Source organism: Pieris brassicae, chromosome 9 (assembly GCF_905147105.1).
Source record: "Pieris brassicae chromosome 9, ilPieBrab1.1, whole genome shotgun sequence".
Classification (NCBI taxonomy): domain Eukaryota; kingdom Metazoa; phylum Arthropoda; class Insecta; order Lepidoptera; family Pieridae; genus Pieris; species Pieris brassicae.
The window spans coordinates 12,892,849-12,914,838 of NC_059673.1; the positions used below are offsets into that span (position 1 = coordinate 12,892,849).

Consider the following 21,990-nt stretch of genomic DNA (forward strand, 5'->3'; position numbering starts at 1 on the left):
TTGCAGCTTTTTCTACTGTGAGCTCGTGCGTTTGAACCCCAGCAGATACACACGTGATGTGTATGTCCTATGTAAGTTACTACATACATACAGAATAATACATTATATTATGAAACGATTACAATTTATAATCAATTTAACCAAGTATATACTTACCACACATATTACTGAAAATGCAATGAGAAAAATTGGCTCGCTTTTTGCGGTGAATTAAAAAACTGTTTTAAACTCAGTGCGGTTCCATTATTTACGAGTGAGGTTCACGCCTAGTTAGGAAAACAGATTTCACAATACTGTGAAATTATTTAAAATTGTGCTAAGACGAATAGAGATATAAGAGATAAGAGAGAATTTGCATAATACAATTTTCCGGACAATTTGTTCTAGATGTCATGTAGTTATACTGCCAATAGTTCCATGGTGTCAAGTTATAAAGACCGTGGGACACTTTAATAAGTAACGTAGAGTTTAGATATAATCTTGACAATCGGGCATACTACTTATTAGATTAAAATAATATATACCCATATGTACTCCCCATAAGTTAGTTGGCTTTGAAGTAAGTTGGACAGAATGGCCTTCATTGTCAAACGAGTGGTCTGGTCGTTTTCCCGCCACGCCGCCATTTTGGACCCAACAGGCATCACTAAAGACGATGGTAAGTGGCCGGATGGGATGTCGTTGAACCCTTGGCAGATGGGACGGGCTTTGGTATGGAATTCTACTTGTGTGGACACGTCTCGCCTCCCTCGGACAAGCAAAACAGAAAATAAACGGCTCAAATATAAGTCTTTTTTCCAACTTCGATTTTGTTTCCTTTGGAGCGCTAATAAAAGATTTAAGATGGCGCCTGGTAAATAGTACCGGTGACGCCAGAGCTGGTGGTTTTCTCGCTCATGGAATGAGTATGCAATGCAGCGAGGAAATGCTGGCCGCGTCAAAGCTACAGGGACCAATCATTTTAAATTTGTTTTAATTATTTTTACTATGTAGGTTAAAAAATTGTAATACATGATTGTTATGTTTAATTGAGTGTTGTTCCCACGAGAGTGTAAGTGTGTCCTCCTATTTCAACATGCCTCCTGCTGATGTCGTGTGGAACATGGTGTGATGGTTGCAGCTCCTTACAAACGTTGTGCAATACAAAAAAATAACTTGGAGATTAAAAATAGTGGCGGAGAGTTTATTGCCAGTTCGTCTCTTCTCTACTACACCCTTGATTTGAGAACTGGCAGTTAATGTTAAATTAGAAGCAGTTAATGTATATTTCTTTTTTATTGACGTTCATAATTCTAATTAAATTACTTTATAGAACTTCGTTTTTCAGACCTTTTTTATACCGGGAATACAATATACAATTAGGGTGTAAATAAAAGAGAGGCTAGATTATTATAGCGCAATTAATATTTATATTCGTAATCAATGCACTTCTGTTGTATTCGTGGCGCCATCTTGTGGTGAATTAAATTGGAACATCACTAATTCATATGTCACTATTGTTCCCGCTACCTGAAAAATTAACAAACCATTATCGTCAATAATAAATGCTTTTGTGAATCAATATTGCTTCCAATAATAGTATGAACAAGAGTAAAAGTCACATAATTTAATTCATTATAATGAAAATATAATAAATTAAAATGTGTGATGATAATATTGAAACAAAAAACTATGCGACTGTGGAACATAAACCACCACCTAAGCGTTGACATTACAATATAATAACAATTGGTTGGTGAGCTGATAGTGCAAAGTGCAACTGTATGAACCTGTTATTGACGTTGTTTGTTTTTTATCAAATTTATGTAGTAAATATAAAAGAAAAAACGAACAAAGACATTACTAATACTTTAGTAGTAATAGTTTTTAAGATCACTCACGCCTGATTTAAACAGTAAAAAAAATTATGTGGTGATTTACTATAAGTTTGTTATGGAAGAGCTGGGAAACCTGATACATTACGTATATATTTATGTATGCACAAGTATGTTTTCCTTAACATAAATATATAAGGGTTCCCAAATCTTACATATTATAATGCATTGTTTAATAAACACATTTGATTTAATATTACTATTCCCTATAGAAGCACTTAAATTTTGTTAATGTTAATGTATGCTTTATAATGATACCCGTTTAAGCAATAAATAGGCCAGAAACAATTTGTGAATCGTGCGCATCGAAACAACAGATAAATACCAGTCTAGTCTAGTATTGATCACCTACTTGCTTTTAATAAACAATTAAATCGTCCAATTTCAACCTCAAACCATTATTAAGAAGTTCATATCGATCTAAATCACAAGACAAATTAAAATATTATACAGAAATTATTTGCCTTGAACATCGTATAACATCAATTTCAATAGAACATTGTTTACTTACAGTTAAAAGTAAACCACGAGTTACGCTAAAGAACTGTAGACCGCTTAAGGCTACTTTATCTCCATTAACTTGATCTAGAAATCTTTGAACCTGAAAATAAATACGGTAAGTGTATTCCTAGAAAGTTTTTTAAAGATACTATATCTCAAAGAATTACATTCACTTAGTGAGAAAATTTAGAGTAGGTTAGTTATGTACATCCTGTCATGAAATTACTCGAAAATAACCTGTATAAAAAATATTAGTTGCTAACACATGGGGACATAGTTGAACGCTCTTGATTTGATTTATCTTATAACTTCTTTGTACGTCTTCGAAATTACGCGCCAAATATAATTATCAGTAATATAGAGGAAAACTAGCCCCTACCCCTAACCTTTATATAAAATATTTAAAACTGTGCTAAAGTAAGTAGCTTCTAAAAGAAGAATTTTTACTTGAATATTGAGATTTTCTGCGCTATCCCAAATTTGTGACATCAAGGCGGATATTGGAATAACTTAATAATAATAAAAAATACAGTTTTCCTGCCCGTTTGCTCCATGTTCTATATAAAAAAACTAAATTGAGCTTCAGGTGCTGGGTTTGTTACGTTTTGAGTTAAATGTCTTCTCAAACAGTACACCTTTTTTTACTTGGGAAAATGCTGTATATACCCTAACTGCAGCGTCAATAAGATAAGTGAGTGATTATTTGGGGCACACTAATGCATACCCACTAAAACCAAAACATCCATCGCTATGAGTCGGTGGTGGGCCAATTCGTCAAAATGTCACGAACATTTCGTGTCCATCGTTAAGCATTAGGAAACCATACCTCAACGCAATACACAGGTGAAGGTACGTCATACAGTACTGGGGCTGGGGTGTTTGATGCCGCGTTGACTTGCGATGCGATCAAAGAGACCGCTATCGATCTTGCCATCAAATATATAAGTGAGAATAAGAAGTATATGGCTGCTTCATATCCGCCGAAAACTGTTGATCTATAAGAAATAATAATTGTATGTTCGTAGATTCGTAGTTGTAGAATCTTGTTATAAATTGCATGTGTCTAACACACTTATAATTATTTTTCTCTTTATGTCGAATTACGTTTACGCTGTGATAAAAAGTGACTGAGCACCATAAGTTAGACTGATTTATTTCCGAATAAGGACTATTGTATTTGTGTGTATCGGTCACTTATATAAAATGATAATGATAATATAGACATAATATTGTCTTTTTATTGTGTTTTTAAAAGATATTTCACGTTCGATTTTAGTACGATTTTTTAAACAGTTTTTAAAATCACGATTTGCTCATACGGTGCAGTATAGGGATGTAACCCGTTTATAATAAAGTATTGTACGTTATTGTAGGAAATTGTACTCTAACAATAAAGTACACGAAAATACTTTGTTTCACATGATGTGTCTTTAGTCGTATATATCATTTTAGTTGGTGTTATATACAGACTGTAAAGATGCTGATGAATAGTGCAATTGCTTAGTTGAGATATTAAAAAAATTGTTTAAATATAGTTTTTTATATAACTAAACAACTATACTATAAACAAAAATAAATTCCACTTTAGTTTGATTCTATGTACTTCTTTTTGTGTATGGACTTTTATTAAAAAAGGGACATCCACAGTTATATAAATTTAGTTAATTTAAATACAACAGACTTAATGTTTGTAAATAATTTTTAACCTTTTACCTTGTGCTGTATGAATTTACAAAGAAATAATTTCAGAGATGACAGGAAATATTTATGACAATATACGAAATTGCCTTTTGGTAAGCACCTGAACCTATAGATAACAATATTCAATAATATAATAAATTTCATACCCTTGGTTCCGGCTGTTCCTACATTCCGAGGTTCCTTTTATTCCATGTCTGCAACATACAATATAAATATATCTTATTATAAAGCAAATGAGTATCTTAACGTATTTAAGAAAAACACTTTTTGAACGGATTGAAGCTATGTATTATTATTAAAAACTTATAATTATTCACATAATTCTAAATCAGAATAACTAAAAGACTGCTGTCTGTTCAAACAAATACGTTAGGATCAAATAAGCACGCGAAACGTCGGAAAAAATTATATAAGTTTTTAATAATAATACATAGCTTCAATCCGTTCAAAAATTGTTTTTCTTAATGTGTAGAAGCTATGTTAACAAAAAACAATACTATCTTAACGTATTTGTTTGAAGAGACAGTAGTCTTTTAGTTATTCTGATTCCACAAATTTTGATCCGAACGCCTTGATCCTTTGGCTTTGAGTTGGTTCCCAATCTGCCGCGTATCATACTGCAGAATTTATCATCGGACGTCGAGGCACAATGCGCAATTTCATCCTTATTAGGCACTTTTTGCGTACGACTTCTTCGTGAAAGCAGCTTCTAGAAGCATTATTTCTGGCCCAATTGATGGACCTTCAAGATAAGTGCGTACGCCCTTAATTGTCGGAAACACACCCCTATTCCTGGGAGTTGTAGGTTTCCATAGGCCGCGGTTAGCACTTGATTTAAAGTAAGTACTTAGACTGGAAGTAGGTTTTTAGTTTTAGCTATTATTGTGTACCCCAAATTGTTGGAAATTTAACTATTAAATTCGTTGAAAATTATGTGTAATGTATATGTTAAATAAATTAATATAGAATGAGATATTAGACGAGAAATAACAAGTTAATTATGTACTTAAATCGTAATTTAATTTGTATGAAACTTTTAAATGTAAATAATTACACCATCAATGCTTTTTAGCAATAACGGTCTACTTCTATTGTACTCTTAGAGAATGTATTCTCTCTCTATTTATTAAAAGAATACTTACTCTAATGTATTGAAAAGTTGGAGGCAAATAAAGAAGAGATTATTTGCAAATGAGATAAATACAACTCCGCTTATAACGTCATCAACCTTTCGCACGAGTTGCGCAGCACGGCCGTACTCTTCGCGGGTGGTTCGCCAAAATACCTCTGGTAAATACTGAAAAAAAAACGAATAATAATAAAAATTCAGCAGATGTCTGCGTTTGTTAATCACATAGATTATGGAAATTATCGTATCTTAATCTGTCAATTTAAAAGTTATCTATTATATCATTATTTATTACAGATATTTATCTGTTTTTAACTTTTTGTTCTTTAATCATTTTTATTATTGTTGTAAACTAGAGACATATTAACATTCGCTCGAACGGTGAAGAAAAACATCGTGAGGAAACCAGCTTGCCTTAGACCCAAATAGTCGACAGCGAGCCTCACGCCTACTTGCCTATTAGATTAACAAATGATCATGAAATAGATACCGAAATATGAGGCCCAGACCTAAAAATGTTGTGACACCATTGATTTATTTTTATTTAGTTTGGTGGGAGCATAAACCCCATTGAATAATCTTATATACTTAGATTAGACTCCGTCGTTTGAATTATAATTCATCATTTGACTAATGGAACTTTAAAGCTATAGATTAATGTTCCGTACTTCAAGGTTCTATAAAATTTGTTAGGACCTATTTTTTAAAACATTTTCAGCTCCAATTATATTCTACAGTACAACATGTATTACAATGCTAATGTTCTTACAAGTGGCAAGAAAGTGGCCGGATCTGGCCCGATACGCTGCTAAAATTGAGGATCTGGATCCAAACTACGACACGAAATTAACTTATAAGTGCAATGGTACTTGTGCTATCGTACTGTCACTAGCTTTGTGTAAGTAATATTCATTTGTTTCTTATTCTACACTAAACTTCTACACTAACTTTGGTATTACGTGATTAATAGAAACAATGTGTGGAATCCGACATTTAGAACCACTACGAAAACACGTTAAATACTGGATCGGTGTTTAGTAGTTTCTTCCAGTTTATTCTGGTTGCGACTCCCCTTAGCAGGAAGTTTATGATTACTTTCTTTACTGTTTAAATTTCGTTCCTGCTTTTGTGAAGTTAATAAACAGTTCAAAAATGAAAAGATTTTAACATAGCCTATACGACCCCTCGACTAACAAATTATGCGACAGCTCAAAGCCATCCTACGCCAATATTATCTTAGCGGAATCCATTAAGCACGTACCTTGCCCTGGGCTGCAAGCAATTTCATATTAACATGCTCCAAACGCGACGTCAGATAATAACTCATACATATAACAAACAGGTCTGAGAAGTTCCATATGAACGTTGACTGAAAGTGGAGGAACTGCAATTGAATGTCAAATTATTAGCCTAACTCTTGAAAATCAAAATAAGTTTTTTGAGAAATTTGTAGTGAAGGGCGCTCCTTTTGATTCATTCGTCATCGGACACACATCTCTCCAACTTATCTATGACATATACGTAATTCGTTTATACCATTAAGCCTCGACTTGTTTAAGCTATCGCGGAATAAAAATATAAAAGAAGTATTAAGGAACCCATAGGGAAAAATCACCTGCATCTTGAGCACACACCACACATACACATTTTCACGTACATACTCCTTTAACACCACACAACACAGCCAAATTAGGTATTACTTAGTTAAATGTATTGAATAATTTTTATTGTTTTTTCCTTTTTGTAAATGTTTGAACCTATGCTATAGTTTTATTGTAATTGTTCGATATTATATAATTTTTGCCAGCTGTAGAATTATGAAATACTTAAATAAATATTTTAAAGGAGTATTAACATAAGAATATCCATCTGCACCACGAGCGCACCTTACATACACACAGTCATCCTCACGTACATAACCTCACAGGATTAGTACTGATTAATAGTGCTGCTGTCAATCAGAAATAGGCATGTAAATATCATAATAATAACAGTTAATTTATAATTGTTATCACAACACGTATGGTCTACATACTCGCCCACATTATATTGCCCTTTAAAAATCTTATCATTTTCCATTGAAAGCATTACAGGGCTGTAATCTATGTAATCTATAAGTTTTAGTATATTAAAATAATATATTAAACTTCAATTTATTCCAAAACATTCAACAGATATATTAAAAAAATATGAATTAACATTTTTGCGGCTACGGTCACGTCTAAGATGAGTTCTATTTCCCTACTGATAGTACGAGAAAGCGTTTAATATTTTAGTATAAAAATTGTTTTGCCTAAGAAAGATAACATTGAATATTCCAACTACTTTCGTATTCTTAAAATATTCCAAATTTTTATTAATATTTAAAATTCTTAGCATATATTTTTTATTTTAAATATCATACTTCTTAATAAAGAAGATTTAAAATAAATTTTTATGAAGCATTTTTAGAAGAAAACCCAATCAATTCTAATAAAACCTAGCTTTCAATTCTTGGCAAAACAATAATTGTTTCAATTTAGTAGGCATTTTATATGGCATATGTAGCCTGAAACGTTGTATACTCTTGTATCCGAACAAAATACGAAAACAAATTTAAAAAAAGATTTATTTAGTTCACGTGAATCAGATGAAGCGTTATAAAAAGTCATAAATCCTTTTTTGAAGGAAGTGTAATTTATTTTATGGTTGTCAACATTTCCGCGGCTTTTCCCATTTTCCCACATTCAGTATGGCTTTTGTTAATTTGATGGTGGTGGTAAAAATCTTGATTATCATTCTGGTTAAGTGTCTCAATAAATTTTTGACTGATTTAAAAAATAATGCACTTTTACCGTCTTTTTGAAACTAAATATCACTGTACCTTATGGATAACTTTGATTTTATAAGACAGTGGACAGGACGCTCACCTGATGATAAGTAGCACCTATGGACATTTAAAGACTTGACGCGCTTGCGTTGCCAACCGTCTTGGAAGTATGCTCTTGAAGGAAAAAGTAGTTCGACCTTACCTGTGTCATAAATCCCAGCAAGGGTGAATATGGAAGATAATTAAAAACCCAGGGGTAAAAATGCTTCACGAACCCCTCGTACAAAGACATGTCAGGAAAGCACACCATTGCACCAGCGAACGCCGACAGTAATGATAGTATATGCTCCACTGAAAATAAGCTTTTTATCGACATTTATAGGTGTACTTTTGCTATAATAGACTAGTTTGAGCTTAGTATTAGCGAGAAATCTTGATACACATTTAATGTAAAAGTATACAATTTGTAACCCCCATTAAGGTGTGTCTACCCGTTTGATACATTAGCATTTTTGATTAGAATGAACAGAATACTTTTGGGTCTAAGATATGCCGGCTTCTTCGAGATTTTTGAAGTGACACTTCGGCGTTGGAAAAAAGTTTACCGTAATATTTATCGGTTACGCGCCATATTGTCCCTACCACGGTTGATTCGAAGAGATTCGAAGCCATTAATAACAAAAATATATAATAACGACAACAATCTCGTAATAATTCTATTACCATTAATGCAATTTTGTAATAATAAAAGCCTTTTGTTAAACTTTATCTAATTTGACTAATTACTGTAAACTTGCATATAATAGATCATTTTTCGAAAAATAAGGTCATAAAGAAGTTTCACTTCTTACGTGTGTACACTAGTACACTCACACATTTTTTTTACTTTACAAGCAATCACTTAGAACAATATTGTATTGGCGTATATAGTGAGGAATTGTCTTAGGTGAAGGCCCCTTCCTCCACCTCTTAAAACTTAATCCTACATAAGAATAGAACCGTTCCTTTGCTTTAGGTTACAATTATTATTACGCCAATAACATGATGTCAGTCGATTGGCTAACATGGCAAAGTCATTGTCCAGTACCAACTCATTAGTTGGTGAAGTTTAGTGTAGAATAAGAAACAAATGAATATTACTTACACAAAGCTAGTGACAGTACGATAGCACAAGTACCATTGCACTTATAAGTTAATTTCGTGTCGTAGTTTGGATCCAGATCCTCAATTTTAGCAGCGTATCGGGCCAGATCCGGCCACTTTCTTGCCACTTGTAAGAACATTAGCATTGTAATACATGTTGTACTGTAGAATATAATTGGAGCTGAAAATGTTTTAAAAAATAGGTCCTAACAAATTTTATAGAACCTTGAAGTACGGAACATTAATCTATAGCTTTAAAGTTCCATTAGTCAAATGATGAATTATAATTCAAACGACGGAGTCTAATCTAAGTATATAAGATTATTCAATGGGGTTTATGCTCCCACCAAACTAAATAAAAATAAATCAATGGTGTCACAACATTTTTAGGTCTGGGCCTCATATTTCGGTATCTATTTCATGATCATTTGTTAATCTAATAGGCAAGTAGGCGTGAGGCTCGCTGTCGACTATTTGGGTCTAAGGCAAGCTGGTTTCCTCACGATGTTTTTCTTCACCGTTCGAGCGAATGTTAAATGCGCATATAGAAAGAAAGTCCATTAGTGAACAGCCGGGCATCGAACCTACGAGTTAAGGGATGAGAGACCAACAATGAGACACAGCAACAGAGACAACAAAACACGCTTAAATGGCTTGAAATCCCATATAATTATTGTGTTTGTATCAATCCCTGGATTTGAGTGATTTGGATGCACTTATATGAAATAAAAAAAAATGAGATTCTTACTTGTTCCATTAAGCGACGTTTGGGAGTTCACAACTTTATGAATACACATAATTGTGATAAAAATTTGACCACAAAGTGATAGAAAAAGGTACAAGAATTTCCATGACAACCAAGTGAATCTAAAATATATATATTATAATATTTTTTGGATCTGTATTTATAAATTATTATATTATCAATTTATTGAACCATATTATAATATTGTTGTACATAAATACATTCGCATATGCTATGAACATATTAGGAGCCTTAAATAACGGGTGTTTTATATGTTTAACGAAAAGCATTAGTACTACAACCTTTTTAAGTCTCACTCTTAGGGCAGGGTCTCAGATTTCAGTGCGTTTCGTGATCATGATAAGTAGGTCATCAGCCTTCTGTGCTTGATATACGTCGTTGACATTTAAGGTTTCCTTACGATGTTTTCCTTCACCTTATGAGCAATTGTGAAATGCGCACATAGACAAAAAATTAAATACACTTCTGGGGTTCGAACTTACGACCTCTGGGATCAGAGTCCCACTCTGAAGCCTTTTGGGCAACAATGTTCATTTTGTTTACCCTAACAAAAATATTGTATCGACAACAATCCACTCCAAGATTAACACATAAAAATATAAAGGTTTATTGGAAAAACATATTTAATATCCCTGTAGAGAAGAAATTCCAAGGATATTTTATTTTCAAATTATAAAAATTTCTTATGACCTCGCCTACAAATCGATATACCAATTACAGATTCACACCTCACCTGACACCCGAGGTACTTCGAAAGACCCCGATAACTGGGATCAAAGAGAATGCTTGTCCAATTATTAAGGTAGCCCGTAACGATTCTCGAAACGTCGCCGGTGATTTTGCTGGCTTTAACTCTGACACGTCCACTTTGTTCCCTGAAAAATGGTAACATTAATCACCTGGCCGAGTCACACACGGCGGTAAATTACTATTGTGACTGGCCCTCTAGATATTAGATGTAGTTCATAAGTACATCTTCTTTTTCCATATCTTAAATTTGTTCCTGTGTAAAAGGTATTGAATTTAAAGAATGTCTTCCGAATAATATATATATATATATATATATATATGTTTACAAGTTTTATATATATATATAGCCACACAATTTGTATCTTTTGTAAAATTGCGCAAGTTCACTAATAAAAGTAACATTGGAACGTAGAAAATAAAACTATAACTTAAAAGTTTATCGAAGAAATACGAATCGTAACAGCGTCAAATTAACGTAATTAAGTAAATCTAAACTATCATTTATATCACGATCCACTGGGTTTCAAAAATTATAAAGACAACTAATCGTGGGCTGCTGCTAAAAGATTCTTATTGTAAGATTTTATAAGGTAAGAAGTGTAACACTAGTAGTTTAGTTATACTATATAAATTCACAAGACGTTGTTTTATAGAACAGGGGGAATTGTAAGAATCTATGATGTGAAACACACGAACATTCTCACGAATACTGCTTACGAATTGTTTAGTTCCAGGTCTCAATAACGTAGATAATAAGTTAGTTCTGAGCTGCTTCAAACCGGTACAATAAAATACTAATTCCAAATGAAATGTTTCTATTTAGAATCGTTCCAGCTAATTCGTGTCTCAATAATTTTCTATTGCCTTTTACTTATTTAGTATTCCCATTGCATTTTTGCAAGTCTCCTTAAGACTCAAGCGTTTGCATTTAAATCAGAACAATAAAGTTTTTATTCTGTGCGATTACTTTTATTCAGTGAGGTTAACAAGACAGAAATGTAATGTCTCAAATTTATTTTACGGTCAATGGTCGCATTTCGATTTTATAGAAAACTAGCTTTTAGGTAGTTATCGTGTTTTATGGCAATATTTTTAGCAACTTATTCAATCATAACCGTTTTATAAAATACATTTATACACTCATATATTTATGACAGTTAATCAAAAACAGTTGTGTAAGAGCAGTGTTGGCGTAGTGGCTTTAGCGTGCGACTCTCATATCTGAGGTCGTTCGATCTCCGGCTGTGCACCAATGGATTTTCTTTTTATGTGCGCATTTAACATTAGCTCGAACGGTGAAGGAAAACATCGTGAGGAAACCAAAAATGGTCGACGGCGTGTGTCAGGTACAGAAGGCTGATCAGCTACTTGCCTATTCGATTTACAAATGATTATGAAACAGATACAGAAATCTGGTGCCCAGACCAAAAAAGTTGTAGCGCCATTGTTTTATTTTAATAAATCAAAAACAGTAGATAAGTTCTGCAGGTTTTTGAGGTTGATTTCATCACGATACAAAATACGACGTTTTCGGAATTCATTCTATAATTTGGCTCTTTGGGTCGGTAGCTTATGTCTGTGTATCGTGGTTAACTAAAAGTTAGATCTGGTTTACATATGTACCTCTACTAATTTCGTTTTCACCTATATTATTAATTCATGCTTTTTCTTAAATTAGGTTTCAAAAACACTTTCTTAGTGAAGGTTTTATATTAATATTCCAAGCGTTTAAGCTATGAGCACAAATAAAAACAAATTACTCACTTTTAATAGGCATCCAATACGATGTATTCTTCATGAGTGCCAGTATTTGATGTTTGCGTGGCTATCACTCCACAGACGACAAATAGAATTAATGACACCCTGCCGTGTTGACCTGTAGGGGTCCTTAGGATTTATTATCTGTTGAAATAGTCTTTGTTACAAATTATATAATTAGATTTTATAGAAGATGCATGGTTATCATCTTTTATTTTTATTTTATTTATTTCCCCGGAGTTGGTATCGACTGTGTCGGTATATCGGTATCGAAATAAATACAGATAACACAACTTTCTCTAAAGCTGTGATACTTTTGACATTCAACACCTTTTGTCTTCAGTCACCGTGACCACGCACTCTGTAAAGCACGCGAAACGTCGGAAAATTTTAAATTTAATATTATGTAAAACCATTATAAGTTTATAATAATACAAATAGCTTTAATCCAATTAAAAAATTGTTTTCTTTCAATGTGTAAAAACTATGTTAACCAAAGACAATAAAATTGAACATAATTAAATGAAAAGGAGGGCAACTGACGGCCTTATGGCTTTCGAGCGATCTCTTTTAGGCAATCACTGTGAGTAAAGAAAAAAAAAGTATTAAATTACATAAGGTAGGCAAGAAGTGCAAAAATACATATTACAAATAGTTATAAAAAAGAAACTAGACGGGAACAAAAAATAAACTAAACTCATACTGGATACATGAAAAACAAAAAGTAAAAAGTGCACATGAATAACGATAATCCAATCCAAAATCAAAGTGTACCACAAAAATTATATAAAGAAATTACGAAAAAATTAACAGCTTTTTTATACCTGTACGACTTTAAACTAAATGTGGGTAGACTCGATCAGGTAGAAGAAGGCTTCAATGATTTAAGTAGACGCGAATCATGTCCAATTTTTTTTTAATTTTGTTTTATATGCAAATTCTTGCCGAAGACGGAGTAGGGAAGTGGAGGAAGTTGTGTGGCGCCACTAACACGACTGAAGAAGAAGGTATACTAATGGACAGGAGGCTCACCTGATGTTAAGTGATACCGCCACTCATATACACTTACCTTGCCTGAGAGCTCGCAAGTGCGTTGCCGACCCTTTAAGAATTGATTCTCAGCAGTAGAGTACTCAGTCGAATTGCTTCGGAACTAATGTTAGCGTTAGGAAAGATGTTTTATCAAGCACCTTTTATTACTCTTTGAAATATGCTCTGACGAAAATGACAGTAGGAAAGTAGTAGAAAATATATTTATTCCTACGAATAACAATAAAAGGCCGGCAACGCACTTGCGAGCCGTCTGGCAATGTGAGTGTCCATGGGCGGCGGTATCGCTTAACATCAGGTGAGTCTCTTGCCCGTTTCGCTGCTATTACATTAAAAAAAAAACGCGCAACCAAATTTCTGCCGCTAAGGATATATACAATTTCTGGACTTTAGTCACTGGGTTATCACGCCAGTCAGGGGTTGACTGATCAAGGATTTTTTTGATTGGAGGTTAACCGTCCTTTCGTCACATATTAAGCGTGTTAATGTTATAAAGGGGGAAAAATACTAAGGAAATTCCAAACTTTAACGAATAAGGTATGATAATTTAGATTAATGTGGACGGTAATACATTAATCGAACAGGTTATAGGACCAAGCCCACTACATGGAAATTATAGCTTTGCGTGTGTCCGTAATTATAGGTGCCCTCAAAATTGGCAGATACTTATCTATTGATTTTATTGTTTAAGGCTTTAAGCGACATAAATATACTTCATGAAAGCAAGTTTATTTTTTCGTTAAAAAAATATATATAAATGTTTATTCATTCATTCGCATAACGAGCAGTGATGGCCAAGAGGCTTCAGCGTGCGAATCTCATCCCTAAGGTCATAGGTTCGATCCCCGGCTGTGCATCAATGGACTTTATTTCTATATGCGCATTTAACATTTTCTCGAATAGTGAAGGAAATCATCATACGACTCGCCTTAGTGGGTCTAAAAGTCGACGGCGTCAGGCACAGAAGGCTGATCACCTACTTGCCTATTAGATTAACGAATGATCATGAAACAGATACAGAAATCTGAGACCCAGACCTAGAAAGGTTGTAGCGACTTTGATGTATTTTATTCATTTACAGCACACTTTAGAGAATCAATAATACAATGGATTTCGGGTATAACCACAATAAAGGGACCACTCTAATTTCGTCGTCATATCCGGAAGTCGTTACAGGCAATAGTTGAGATAAAGACACGTATATGTGAATAGTTTATTTTAATTTATTATTTGCACACATAGTACATTCACTTGTACATTTAAAAAATAACTCAGAATATCACTTTGAAACTGACCCATAAATTTAACTCCGTACCGTAAACACATACCTACCTACTTAGCTGATTATCATCTTTCAAATATAAACAAAAGCTAAAGAGCTCCACAGTTGCTGACCATCTGTCTGAATGTGAACAAAGTATAAGAAATCTTTGTGAAAGAAATAAATCTTTGTGTCGCGATATCTGTTCTGTTCTAATTGAAATTTGAATTTCTTACAAATGATTCATGAAAAACAGTCCCTACACCCGAACTCAGTGTTACATCCAAAGTCGCTATAGCCACATGAATTTTGTACTAAAGTCTGATTTAAATTCAAGGGACAGATTTAACGTCGTTATTGCTAAATGGTCGTAATTATGTAATGAAGCTAGCGGATCTGACAGATGTTCTGTACACACGACACAAGTTAGTTAGTCAGTATCTTTTAGTTTTTCCAATGTTATTTTCTGATTTCATTTATCATCAGAAAACAAATCTAATCTTTTAGGTTACATTGTGTTTGGTATCGTAGCTAATCGAATATACTGATTGTGATGCATTTTGTTAAATAGGTGACGTCATCTATACTACTACGACTACTACAACTACTACGAAATATATTTAAATTTTAGGAATACTTCGCGGTGCTGGTACATATTGCCTACTCCTTTAATAGAGCTTGAAGGTTGTCAGGGGTGATATTTAGTTAGATATTATATAACTCTGCGATGCCATTAACTAACACAGACAAAGCGGACGCTTATAACAACTCTTAGCCACACTCTCAAATATATCTACTATCGCGAAATGACCTTTCCGACCAAAGAATGAGGCTCATCTTTTTTTCTTTCTGTACCTTAGTTGGCCGATCCCCGTAAGGAAACACCCACTGAGCTGATTGTCTTTTGATTTCGGGTTCGTAGCAATATATTCAGCTTTCATCACTTGTGACCATGTCAAATGCAGCATTTGAGTCACCGCCGTTAAACATATACCTATTTGGCGACACCAGTCCATGCGAAGGTGTTTCTGGTCGTCGGTTAAAGTATGGGGAATTCATCTGGTACAAAGATTCCTGACGTCTAAATGTCCGTGTAATATTTTTTGAACTTGAATGATACCGATGCCTAGGCTTGCGCGTATTCCTGATAGGTCACTCTCTTATCTTCCTCTATCATGCATTGCACAGCACTGATGGTATCTTCACTAGTTGCTGTTAAAGGACGGCCCTCACGCGGATCATGATTGAGGTTGCTACGTCCACGCTTAAACTTGTTAAATCAATTGTAAATAGTGGCACAAGATGGGGCTTCATTAAAAAATGCTAATCGCATCCTATCATAGCTTTATTGTTGAGTAAGCCATAATAAATCATTGACCGAAAATTTTCTCGCGTTAGGTTCATCTTCACGTGTAACAAGAGTTTTAGATTTGCCGCCAATACACAAAAATAAATGATTGCATTGCAATGCATTGTGTTAGGTTAGTCAAAGACTTCTAAAATTGAAATTTAAAAAAGGTTTCATTAGCAAAATTTTCTAACTGACCAGTTCTAAACATTTGCACATACATCCATTTACACCCTTAAACATAGTATTGTCTTTTGTTAAAATAGCTTTTACACATTAAGAAAAACACTTTTTGAATGTATTAAAGCTATGTATTATTTTTAAAAACTTATAGTTATTTACATAATTCTAAATTTTAAATTTTTTCCGACGTTTCGCGTACTTTTCAGTGTGCGTGGTCACGGTGACACACAGCCTGAAAAGTACACACACTTACACATTCTTAATGTCTTATAAGACTTGTGTTTGATTAGTTGTAACACTAACCCTACTATTTCTTTAAAAAACTGTTTTAAACATTTACCATATGCCACTGATTAATTGTTATCTAGTTATCCACAACACAGAAACTTCTTATTGTTAGGACTAGCGATTTAGGAATTTAGTCATGAATAAAGTTTTTATTGAAGTGACACTTCTTTATCGGCGTTGGAAAAAAGTTTACCGTCACACACGTTACATTTTTTCCGTTACGCGCCATCTTTTTCTTAACCCTACCACTTGATTCGAAGAGATTCGAAGCCATTGATAACAAAAATATATAACAACGATAACAATGATACTAATAATTTTATTACAATTAATGAAATGTTCCATAAAATAACCTTAGTAATAATAAGGTTAAATGAAATATTTGTATTCATGTCTATGATAATAATAGCCTTTTGTTAAACTTTATCTCATTTAACTTTATTTAACCAATTTCTGTAAAGTTGCATATAATAGATCATTTTTCGAATAATAAGGTCATAAAGAAGTTTCACTTCTTACGTGTGTACACGCACACATTTTTTGTAGAATTTATATTTCGTGATGTTTTGTTGTAATATACCCCTCTTTTTTATTTAAATCATTTTTAGGTCTGGGCCTCAGTTTTCTTTACATGTTTCATGATCATTGGTCGATCTAATAGGCAAATAGGTGATCAGCCTATGCCTGACACACGCCGTCGACTTTTTGGATATAAGGCAAACTGGTTTCCTCACAATGTTTTCCTCACAGTTCGAGCGATTGTTAAATGTGCACATAGAAACAAAATCGGTTTTTGGTGCACAGTCGGGGATCGAACCTACGACCGGATAAAAGTCGCTTGCCGAAGCCACTAGGCCAACACTGCTCTTATTTATTTTTATTTGCTGTACATAATTAAACTATAGTGGAACATTAAAGTTATACTCGATATAATCAAGTATACAGAAAAAGAATATAGTATGTATATATAATCATGGGTCAATTGTCATTTACGGTCTTGTCTTGCATTATCCCCTTTTGTCTTTTACTTGGAAAAAGTTGCTTGTTCAGCAAGGTTACCTATCATTAAGTTTATATTTTTTTATATAAATAAAAAAATATAGTCAGTAAACACTCTTTCAATCATGTCTCAAGAAACGTAATTGCCATATGTCAAAAGTTAGAAATAGTCGCATTACCAGCAGGGGTATATGTTCGATTCATTTTAATCAGTTTTGTAAGCGTGAGCTGTTCTATCGAAAACTAGCAATCGCATGATCAAATTCCTATCATAAAATTTTTACGCCAACCTAATAAACTGAGAGTATTGAAGTCGTAAAATATTTGATAGTGGATAAGAGTGAAGGAAGTTTGTGAAGTTTATTTTTATATAAGTCAAAAAAATAATTAAAAACTTAAATTATATTAAACCTCTAAGACGGTCCAAGATTACGGTTTTCTAAAAGTAAGAAGAGAGATTCGGAGATTTAAACCTTATGTTACTTAATAATTGACATACAGGTAGGCAGTTATCTTACTTTAATTGAGTTATCATAGTTGTAGTCTCGAAACATTCTAAATAGCTTCAGATTTTATTAATTATTGAAATAAAATAATCACACAGTGTATTCACCGGAACACATTTCATTTATATTTACAACCAAATTAGGTAAAAGCTACTCAGCAAACAATTAAAAACCCTAATTAATCTGTAGTCATAATAAAATTACATTTTTACTCTTAAATATTTTTTTACTTATATTCGCTTACGCTACTCTATTCAACTTAGAAAAATGCAGTTCTTGGCTAGTGTTCTTATTTTGAATATATTCGGAGTTTTATCTTACGAGTATGAGGGTTATGGAAGGTACAATGTGGCCGTGGGGAGACGGGACGTCATACCAATGAACGAAGTAAGGCGAAGGAATGTTATAATGGACAGGAACTACAGGCGAACTAAGGATATACGTACAAACGTATATGATAGACGGCTTGAGGTAAAGTACATTGGTCAGGAATTCTATGAAAGACATTTGCTGACGTTTACTTAGTTCGTATGAAAAATGTGTTTTGATTACGCGGCAACCCATGGTTTTAGAGCTGCGTTAACCCTAGTTGGAATTAAGTATATATTTTTATACATACTTAATTCCAGAAAGGGTATATAAGAAATATATTTATTGAAGGGTTTTTCTTTGAACGTATGATTCTCTGCAAATACTGGTTCGAATTTATTTTTTTGTATTGAATAGTTTATCTACTTATATTATGCTATACACTCACGCTATGACAAAACGCGACTGAGTACAATGGACACGGCAAGTAAGATTTATGAAATCAGTATTCAAACACCGGTAAATTTCGATAAAGGCTTTATATTGACCACCATTTCCTTTTATCGTTTTAATCAAACACATAATTACAGGAAGCCCCGTGGAGAGAAGCGAAAGCCACAGATGACAGGGATCGTTTGGACCGACTTCACCGGGAACTGAGGTGGCTTACTATTAACAGTAACGAACTAGGTATTGGATATTAATAAGTCTAATTGGTTGTCATGGCACCGCAGTTCAGTTTATTATTATTATGTTCTGTATATATCTTACAATTTAATAAATGATTTATCAATTTAATTTATGGTTTAGTATTTTGGCTCCCGGAGACGACAAGTGGAAGTTATAATGAACAATTATTTATGGCTTTGGTGCTTGTCATGTGTTATTTTATCTTTAAAATCTAGTTGGAGTTCGTTTCCATTAAATGATACAAACAGCACAAAAACTACATTGATTCTTAACCCTTTAACAAAATATATTTTTAATTTAATTTAAAATTCAATTGACTAAAAGTTATCAGAGGAAAATTAGTAAATATTTTCCGCTAAACAGCTACTGTTCGCTAAGACAATAATGGCCGCTTTTACAATTTATGCCCACCGAATTCTTCGTTTCAAAAATATATTAGAGGGAAATATACGTGCAGTTTATATTAAGGTACATAAATAAGGCTAATTTGTAGAAAACATTTATATGAATAAGTTTATTGTTTAGCTTTCATTTAAAGTTCCGTAAATACTTGGGCATGAGGGCAATTACCTAGGCCAATTTCACTGATCACTGCTTTTTATATTTATTAAATGGTGATCAATCTGTTTCTTTTAAAACCTAGAGTTTGCCAGGATTCAATCTATGATTTTTGAGACTAATGTGTCTTACATTTAATAGTCGCAAACAGACAATTAATCCAAAAAGATCTTACATACCTGTAAATAAATAATCGCCAAAACTCGCGTCTTTTTCCACAGACTAACAAACTCTCAATATTACAATTGAATGAAACGTCAGTTTTGACATAAGACACATACTTCACAAACAAAAAGAAATATAATTATTTCTTTGGATACCAAAGCATTATGAGAATTGTTAAACACGAAACAACAAGATCAAAGAAAGTGATAAACGTGATTTATGTAAGTTTGATTATACTATCATACTTTTAAAAAAATATAATTCAGTCAAAGCACCTATATAGGTTCTAAAATCATACGAATGATTGAAGTTCTACTGTCAAAACGACTTAGTATATAAATATTGCAAGGAGTCGTGTAACAATTTTAAGAGATAACTGCGTAATTGCTTATTAGGAATGAAAATTAATGGAGAATTTAAGCGCCTATTTTATTTTAATTAAACGTTGTTCAAATTACTGTGAAATATACCTTGTTTATAAACGACAAAATATACTTTATATTATAGATAAAAGCGTTGGTTTTCGTAAATATTAGGTCCTTACATATGAAATTGGCGTTTTGTCGTACTGGCCACTTTGACCTCAAATACCTCCTCTTTGGTTAGGAATTTCAAATTCAAATTTGTACAGCTATTTACTCATGTATTTGTGCTTCGATGATCGTCATTCATTTGTTTTTTCTTCTGTTTTTTTCCGTTTGCGTCACTCATTTTACAAAATGGAAAACTTAAAGTATCGCATTATTTACGAGTACGAGTTCCGCCGTGGCACTAGTGCTGCGGAAACGACTCGAAGGGTGAATGATGTGTATGGCGGTCATGTTACAAAATAATGTTTTTGGTTCCAACGTTTTCGTTCTCGAAATTTCGACCTGCAGAACAAGCCCCGTGGACGGCCTGAGACCCCAGTTGATAATGAAGTATTGAAGGCTATTGTGGAAGCGGATCCATCGCAAACTACGTCCGAGTTAGTTGCAGGCTGCGGTGTTAGTGATAAAACTGTTTTTATTTACTTGAAGCAAATTGGGAAGATTAAAAACCTTGAAAGGTGGGTACCACACGAATTGACTGAACCAAAGCGGCAAACGCGCGTCGACTGCTGCGTTACATTACTGAACCGGCACAATAATGAAGGTATTTTAAACCAAATCATTATCTGTGATGAAAAATGGATTCTTTACGATAATCGGAAGCGCTCAGCGCAATGGTTGGAACCTAGCCAGCCAGCCAAATCCTGCCTCAAGCGAAAATTAACCCCAAAGAAGTTACTTGTAAGCGTTTGGTGGACTAGTGCCGGTATTGTTCATTGCAGTTTTCTCAAATCTGGCCAGACTATTACGGCTGATGTCTATTATCAGCAATTGCAAACCATGATGGAAAAGCTAGCGGCTAAACAACCTAGGCTGGTCAATCGCTTCACGCCACTGCTACTTCACGACAACGCTAGACCACACACTGCACAACAGACGGCTACTAAATTAGAAGAGCTTCAATTGGAATGTCTAGACATTCTCCGTACTCCCCAGACCTTGCTCCAACAGATTACCATTTTTTTCGAAATTTGGACAACTTCTTGCAAGGGAAAAAATTTAACTCTGATGGGGCAGACCAAATCACCTTCACAGATTTTATTAATTCCCGTCCGACTGGTTTTTTTAGTAAAGGGATCAATGAACTACCTATGAGATGGCAAAAGTGCATAGAAAACAATGGTTCATACTTTGATTAATTAATTATATTATATTTAAAAATATTCGACTTTTTGTTCCTCCCATACAAAACGCCAATTTCATATGTAAGGACCTAATATATGAAACGTATGAACAATATTTCCCTACCTCAGTTAAAATAACAAACACGAGTGCAAAACACTAGCGAATCAACACGAATATACTACTGACGGCCAGTCAACGTTTACTATCATACAACTTCACTTTTAACCCATTAAAATCGTATTTGATATCGTATCAAAGAATTATACGGTGTTCTGCCGATTTCACCCGTATTAATTCGGTCGTAGCGGCATGGTCTATGCAATACGAACGTTTTTCAATTGAAACCAAACTGATAGAGATACTTTCAAAACTTACGCTTTTCATAGATTTTCAGCTTCTTTTTATCATTCTAACTATTGTCTATGTTCTCGTTGATGTGAGCTTTATAAAGACGAAAGAGTTATTGAAATCGGTTTAGTTTTAGAGT

At 33.6% G+C, this 21,990-nt stretch overlaps 1 protein-coding gene across 7 annotated transcripts; it reads right to left on the reverse strand.

Annotated features, from left to right (window-relative positions):
- Positions 1 to 1,346: 1,346 nt before the first annotated feature.
- LOC123714063 (gustatory receptor for sugar taste 64f-like) lies at positions 1,347 to 21,695 on the reverse strand. Of its 7 annotated transcripts, none has more exons than XM_045668154.1 (12): positions 21,627 to 21,695; positions 12,438 to 12,549; positions 10,657 to 10,798; positions 9,906 to 10,024; positions 9,159 to 9,338; positions 8,217 to 8,365; positions 6,467 to 6,589; positions 5,219 to 5,373; positions 4,223 to 4,270; positions 3,202 to 3,370; positions 2,386 to 2,475; positions 1,347 to 1,509 (listed from the first exon to the last, which is right to left on the reverse strand). In XM_045668154.1, exons 2-12 carry the CDS (start codon positions 12,469 to 12,471, stop codon positions 1,420 to 1,422), a joined length of 1,299 nt encoding a protein of 432 aa, XP_045524110.1. In that variant the 5' UTR covers positions 12,472 to 12,549; positions 21,627 to 21,695; the 3' UTR covers positions 1,347 to 1,419. The 7 variants fall into 7 exon arrangements, with proteins under 7 accessions (XP_045524110.1, XP_045524107.1, XP_045524105.1 ...); XM_045668151.1 differs by having other exon boundaries at positions 12,438 to 12,575; positions 21,627 to 21,682; XM_045668149.1 differs by lacking the exon at positions 21,627 to 21,695 and adding an exon at positions 19,803 to 19,872 and having other exon boundaries at positions 12,438 to 12,575.
- Positions 21,696 to 21,990: the final 295 nt, after the last annotated feature.

What these genes read in the sequence shown, in the direction of transcription:
- LOC123714063 (XM_045668154.1), bottom strand. Translation starts at nt 12,471, where the DNA reads ATGAAGAATACATCGTATTGGATGCCTATTAAAA. An exon ending in GTATTGGATGCCTATTAAAA is followed by an intron (nt 10,799 to 12,437) that starts GTGAGTAATTTG and finishes ACCATTTTTCAG; the next exon opens with GGAACAAAGTGGACGTGTCA. An exon ending in CACCTGTGTATTGCGTTGAG is followed by an intron (nt 2,476 to 3,201) that starts GTATGGTTTCCT and finishes ATTTATTTTCAG; the next exon opens with GTTCAAAGATTTCTAGATCA.